This window comes from Musca vetustissima, unplaced genomic scaffold (assembly GCF_032173495.1).
Source record: "Musca vetustissima isolate MV318-11 ecotype Yass unplaced genomic scaffold, APGP_CSIRO_Mvet_v1 utg238245, whole genome shotgun sequence".
Taxonomy (NCBI): Eukaryota; Metazoa; Arthropoda; class Insecta; order Diptera; family Muscidae; genus Musca; species Musca vetustissima.
The window spans coordinates 38009-45039 of NW_026883197.1; the positions used below are offsets into that span (position 1 = coordinate 38009).

Consider the following 7031-nt stretch of genomic DNA (forward strand, 5'->3'; position numbering starts at 1 on the left):
AGAATAAAATGTGTTCATCGAATCTTCTACGTACTTCAAATAGGTCGGTGCATGTTTATGTAGCTATGTTAAAAGCCGCGATCCAAGAGACAAAGCTAACTGACACCATTAGCTTGCACGTTTTGTAAGATCAAAGTAGAAGCGGAGGTGTGGACCTTGCGTGCTTATTCTGCACAGTATAGACCTATCTTGTTTGAGCTAAAGTCTACTGACTCATACTCGTACATGGAATATTTGGGGGGTAGCAATGAAGATTGGTATTTTCTAGATATGTGTGCTCAGCTTGTATATCCTGCCGTTAAATAATTCGCTTTTGGAATGTAACAAGTGAAAAAACGTTAAGTTCGGCCATGCCGAACTTTGGATACCCTCCACCATAGTTATACTGACAGATACATGCAATGAAAATATAGGGAACATACCAAAAAGTGGGCATATACCGATAATTCTACAAAACGATTTATGTACCAACTGTCAGCAAATTCGTTTGAAAACGGGCCCAAGAACCTCAAAATATCGAAAATTGGGGGTATCCTTATATGGGCGCTACCCGAAAAAGTTTACCTATATTTATAATTTTTTGTGGAGAGATTTGATACCCAATAAGAACTCAAATTACTAAATTACAGCCAATTCGGTGAAAAAATCCGGTCAAAACCCCCCAAAAACTGGAAATTGGGAGGTACCCTTATATGGGGGCTGCCAGAAAAAGTGGACCTATATTTATAATTTTTAGTAGGTAACTTTGGTACCCAATAAGAACCCCCTGTACCAAATTTCAGCGAATTCGGTTAAAAACCGCGCTCAAAAACCCTAAAATACCGAAAATTGGGGGGTACCCTTATATGGGGGCTACCCGAAATAAATTACCTATATTTGTAAATTTTAGTATAGAGATTTGCTACCTAATAAGAACTCAAAGTACCGAATTTCAACGAATTCGTTCGAAAAATGCGTTCAAACCCCCCAAAATACCGCAAAATTAGGGGTACCCTTATATGGGGGCTATCCGAAAATATGGACCCATATTTATAATTTTTAGTGGAGAGATTTGCTACCCAATATACTAAATTTCAGCGAATTCAGTTGAAAAACACGCTCAAGAACCTCAAAATACCGAAAATTGGGGGATATCCTTATATGGGAGCTATGTCTAAACGTGGACCGATAAAGCCCATCTTCGAACTTGACCTGCCTGCAGACAAAAGACGACTCTATGAAAATTTTGGCTATCTATTCGTTTAGACGCTAGAGTGATTACAACAGACAGACGGACTGACATGGCTATATCGTCACAGAATTTTACGCTGATCAAGAATATATATACTTCATAGGGTCGGAAATGATTATTTCGATGAGTTACAAACGGAAAAACAAAATTAATATACCCTCCATACTATGGTGGAGGGTATAATAAACGTCTGGTACTAAGGGATTTTTATATTCACTATTAGTCTCGGCATTCTGTCCTAGGTAATGGCCAGAGGTCTGCATCAAAAAAGACCGAGCAAATTTATAGCTACACGTTTTTTACAGTGATTGAGAAAAGATTTAAAATTGTTACAGTATGACACCCGATCTTATAAATTACCTAATCTGTCAATTTGTCATTTCCCGTGTTTAAGTCCACCTCCCCTTCTTCATGGTGTCCGTTAGTGGACAGAGCACCATCACTGTGAAGTGTTCAGCTTGTATCTACCGCCGTTAAATAGCTTTTGGAAGGTAATAAAGATGCCTAGTGTTAGATGATTTCGATATTAGCTCTGCCTTTCCGTCCTAAATAATAAGCAGAGGTCTACATTATTGACCGAGCTGATTTATAGCTCAACGTTTTGCACAGTGAATGAGGATGTTCCCACGAAAATTAGAAGATATTGCCACAGTACGCCATCGTGGCCCCTGTTCTGATAAATAACGTAACTTGGCAACACGCCATTTCCCTCGGCTCAGGACTCCTCCCCAATATCGTCATCGTTAGCAGAGGCGACGTTACTTACTCCTAAGCTTTGCAACATCAGAATCGAAACCAGTAAATTGTGGACAGCGGTAAATCAGTCTTGAATTCCAAAAGGTGGTTGTCAAATGTAGCGACGTAACGGTGACAGATTTGGGAGTAATTTTACCCTGTACTTTTTTTAAGCACCCTGAGAGTGGCAGGCCGAGAAGATGTACGCTACACTACAAGGATAATGTTGCAGATATCATTAGAAACTCTAAGTCTTCTATAGCATTGAATGGAATGCTTAAGCAACCGAATGAACCTAAAATACAGCTTTACTCTATTTGGTGTAGTCATCCACATGTTCCTGAAGCCAGGAAATTGGGCGGGGTGGTCCCCTACTAAAGCCGGACAAGTACAGTGAATTGTGTAGAACGATTTCACTTCCGACTCCAGTCACAAAGGGCCCTGCTGATGAGAAGTAGGTTCCCAGTAGCCTTCAACGTCGATTTCGGAAGATGCACAGCAATGGAACAGCTTGAAGGCCCTTGACTTTTCGAAAGCCTTAGAGAAGTCATCCTTGAGACAAAGCTTAAAACGTTGGATAATCAACTATATGTATTGGTCCGGGCATTGAGAAACAAGAAGTTGTGAAACTGGAAATTTCTCAATGAGGACACATATTTGCGGGTCTGTTTCATTTCTACCTTTCTGAAATGTATGCGAATAATTGTACGAATATAGCGTCAGGACCCCTAGAGTAAAACATCGAGTTTTCCAAAGAAGAGTTATGTTTGCGGATCTAATTAACCTTCACCTTTATGAAATTCGTCATAGAGAACGTAATGTATGCGGATGATTGTACAATTATGACGTCGTGGATGCATCCTGACAACGAACCTTTGTTGACCACAAAGCAAAAGGTCGGTCTGGCGGTGGAATGGTTTGCGAATATAAGCGATTCGCAGTGAAATAATATTCAAACGCAATAAAATTAGAACGCATTTCGGAGAACTGCAAGGGAGTATCTTCTTAGGACTCCGGCGATTTTGCATGTAATGTTCCTCAGCTTATTAAAGTCGTCTGCGCTCGCCACCACTATTTACGGAAATTTTTGTGTTATAAACAAGGTGTTAAGGTAGCTTGCCGGAAACTCTTTGGATGCTGACAACGAAGCGTTGTTGACTTCTTGTAAAGGAATAGGTTCTACATAGGCAAACGAGAGTGACTTTAATCCACATAAGACAAGGCTGGTCCAACCAAAATCAGATCTACAAAGCTAGAGGAACGGGGTTTCCTAGAACCTTTAACCGATCGGTTGGTGCCATTATATAGGGGTAAGATAATTTGTGGACTAGATAGGTAATTTTTTTATGATGAGGTCTTCTTCCAGATATGAATAGGAAATTATGGGATTTAAAACATGAAGTTTAGTTACACTAGAAAGTGTGCACTAGAAAGTGTATCTATAGGGTGTACAGCAAAATTATTAGACAAAATAAGCCATAGAATCTCAATAAGGGCTACCCAAAAAGGTAGGAGAAGTGGCAAGAAAGATATTGGACTGCGGCCTTTCTAGGAAGACCCTGGTCGATGAGATGTCTTGTCTAAATTGTAGCTAAGATCTTAAAAATACCGAAAATATAACAGGGCGCATTGTCAAAAATTGACCTATGTTTACTTTACCTAAAGCTGTAAAGCTATTTTTTACCCTTCAAATACCCTGGATGCCAAAAAAACGCATTCGGCGGGAAAATGCGACTTAAACGTTTAAAATGCGGAATATTGGACAGGGCCTCCATGTGGGAGTTTGTTTATCGAATGTTAGTTGTGTTGGACCTTGAAAATTCCATATTCCCATTAAATAACTAATTTGTTCACTTGTTTTTATTTTCCAGTCGTATTTTTGATCTGGCCAATATCGACTTGGACGCTCCAGTACCGAAGACCCGTGACGCAACCATTTATGTATTTCGCGGTCTGAACATTATCGGATATTTACCCACTGAGAAATACAAATACGGATTCTATGTGTGGTCGTTGTTCATCAATACATTTGTCACCTCATACCTCCCGGTTGGTTTCCTTATGAGTTTTATGCTGCGCCTGAGTACCTTTAGTCCCAGTGACTTTTTCACTTCGTTACAAATCTGGGTGAATTGCATCGGTTGCAGTCTCAAAATGTTGGTTTTCTTCTTCTTGTTTCGCCGATTGATCGTATCGCGTAAATTTATGGATCGTCTCGATGTACGTATCGACAACGATGAGGATGGTATGCAAATTCGTAAAATTGTTGCATTCTCAAATCGTATCGTGACTCTGTACTCTGCGTTGTATATCTCGTATGCTACAAGTACATTTTTGGTAGCCATTATCCATCAGAAGCCACCATATCAGGTGTTTAATCCGTTTTTCCATTGGCAAGAAGGGCAATGGAAATTTTGCATTCAGTCGACGGTGGAATATTCGATGATAACATTTCATTGTTTTCAGCAGGCGGTATTAGATTCATATCCGGTTATATTTATAACGATAATACGCACCCATTTGCATATTTTGGCAAGACGCATATCGCGATTGGGTACCGATGCGGAAATGACCAGCGATGAACGTTATGAGGCATTGGTGCAATGTGTATTGGATCATAAGAATATTATGGGGTAAGTTATTCTGGAAGATTTTTCATAGGAAAATTTTGATTCAGCGTGGCTGAATAGTATTTTCTACAGGAAAATTTCAATTCAGCCTTGCTAAATAGTAGTTTCCATAGGAAAATTGCTATTCAGCCTGGCTGAATAGTATTTTCTATAGGAAATTACTGATTCAGCCTGGCTGAATAGTATTTTCTATAGGAAATTTCTGATTCAGCCTTTCTGAATAGTAGTTTCCATAGGAAAATTGCTATTCAGCCTTGCTGAATAGTAGTTTCCATAGGAAAATTGCTATTCAGCCTGGCTGAATAGTAGTTTCCATAGGAAAATTGCTATTCAGCCTGGCTGAATAGTAGTTTCCATAGGAAAATTGCTATTCAGCCTGGCTGAATAGTAGTTTCCATAGGAAAATTGCTATTCAGCCTGGCTGAATAGTAGTTTCCATAGGAAAATTGCTATTCAGCCTGGCTGAATAGTAGTTTCCATAGGAAAATTGCTATTCAGCCTGCCTGAATAGTAGTTTCCATAAGAAAATTGCTATTCAGCCTGGCTGAATAGTAGTTTCCATAGGAAAATTGCTATTCAGCCTGGCTGAATAGTAGTTTCCATAGGAAAATTGCTATTCAGCCTGGCTGAATAGTAGTTTCCATAGGAAAATTGCTATTCAGCCTGGCAGAATAGTAGTTTCCATAGGAAAATTTCAATTCAGATTGGCTTAATAGTAGTTTCTATAAGAAAATTTCAATTCGGCCTAACCGAATAGCAGCTTATTTAAGAAATTATCTATTCAGCCTGGCTGTATATTAGTTTCCTTAGGAAATTAACTATTCAGCCTGGCTAAATACTACTTTCCATAGGAAAATTGCTATTCAGCCTGGTTGAATAGTATTTTCCATAGGAAAATTGATATACGGCCTGGCTGAATAGTGTTTTATATAGGAAAATTGCGGTTCAACCTGGGTTAATAGTATTTTCCAAAGGAAAATTACTGAATCGTAGTTTCCATAGGAAAATTGCTATTCAGCGTGGCTGAATATGATTTTTTGTACAATTTTTTATAATATATAGCTTTTTTACTTTCCCTAGGTTGTACAACATTTTCTGCCCTGTCATTTCGGGCACCATGTTCGTTCAATTTCTCATCATTGGCCTCATCTTGGGTATCACGACCCTACACATCTTTCTCTTTGCGGATCGTTTGGCTGTCATTGCATCCCTCTTCTATGTGGCATCCATATTGACAGAGACATTTCCCTGTAGTTTCCTGGCCAATTGTTTAATGGACGATAGTGATGCGATTTCATTGGCCATATTCCATTCGGCATGGCATGTCGAGGAGCCGCGCTACAAGCAAATGATTTGTTTTTTCCTACAACACACCCAGAAGACACTGATTTTGACGGCGATGAAAATTTTCCCCATTACCCTGAATTCCAACATCAACGTAAGAGACGCCGAAACGAAATTTGAGACCCGAAAGAGTTTCTCCCGAATATACGATTTTTTCATTTACAGGTTGTAAAATTTGCCTTTTCCGTCTACACGATGATGAAGCAAATGGGCTTCGGCCAAAGTATCAAAGATGTTGTCGGTGGCGATTTGTAAATTCGGATGGAAACAGACAAGCCGACATGCTAGGCAACAACAACTTGTCGTCATAAAAACGTTTATGATTATGGCTGGATGGATTATAAAATATTTAAAATTAAATTTCAAATTTTAGATTTGTAGTCCACTTGTTCGCACCCAGCACTCACACACACAGCTGCACATGTTGTATACCCCTATAGAGCGGATGGGGATCATTTTCCCCCTTTGCACACAGATAGGCACAGAGACTAGTCGTAAAAGTCTCACAACAAAAAACACATAACAAATTAATTAAAATATTCTCCCTATCCTTTCTCCTCTCTCTCCTCCCCCTTTTTCTTCTCTAAAAGCCTTCACATTAAAAAGAAAAAAATTAAAAGGAAAAACTTGTTGATCTCGCTGCTATTTTGGTAATGGAAAATCGTTTCACTTAGTCACTCACTCACCCGATCGGAAATGATAATGATTCTCATCATCATTCACACCACACACACAGACACACACTCGGAGCTATGAAGATTAATTTCATCTCTATTCCTTGGTGATGGGAATGCAGCATGAAAATCGCATAATTATGGTCTGAGTGTGAAGAGCACATCTGTTGCATGAGGCTCCCACAAATCCATTGGGATTATTATTTGACAGTGACGACAAACATCAGCTACTCCAACATCAACAACATCACCACCAACACCACCAGCACCAGTAGCTATGAACACTTGCTTGTACGCCAAGGAAAATTTTCTGTGGCCTTCAAGGCGAAATGTCTGCACAGTGGCTTTAGAATTTTAGTTCGAGAAACATAACAAATAAAAATAGAGCACTGCAGTTATTGGTTGTATTTTTATGTT

General features: G+C 39.2%; 1 protein-coding gene across 1 annotated transcript; it reads left to right on the forward strand.

Annotated features, from left to right (window-relative positions):
• The first annotated feature begins 2784 nt into the window (after window positions 1-2784).
• LOC133330009 (odorant receptor 42b-like) lies at window positions 2785-6195 on the forward strand. Its single transcript, XM_061538470.1, has 4 exons — window positions 2785-2882; window positions 3838-4599; window positions 5677-6034; window positions 6106-6195. Exons 1-4 carry the CDS (start codon window positions 2785-2787, stop codon window positions 6193-6195), a joined length of 1308 nt encoding a protein of 435 aa, XP_061394454.1.
• Window positions 6196-7031: the final 836 nt, after the last annotated feature.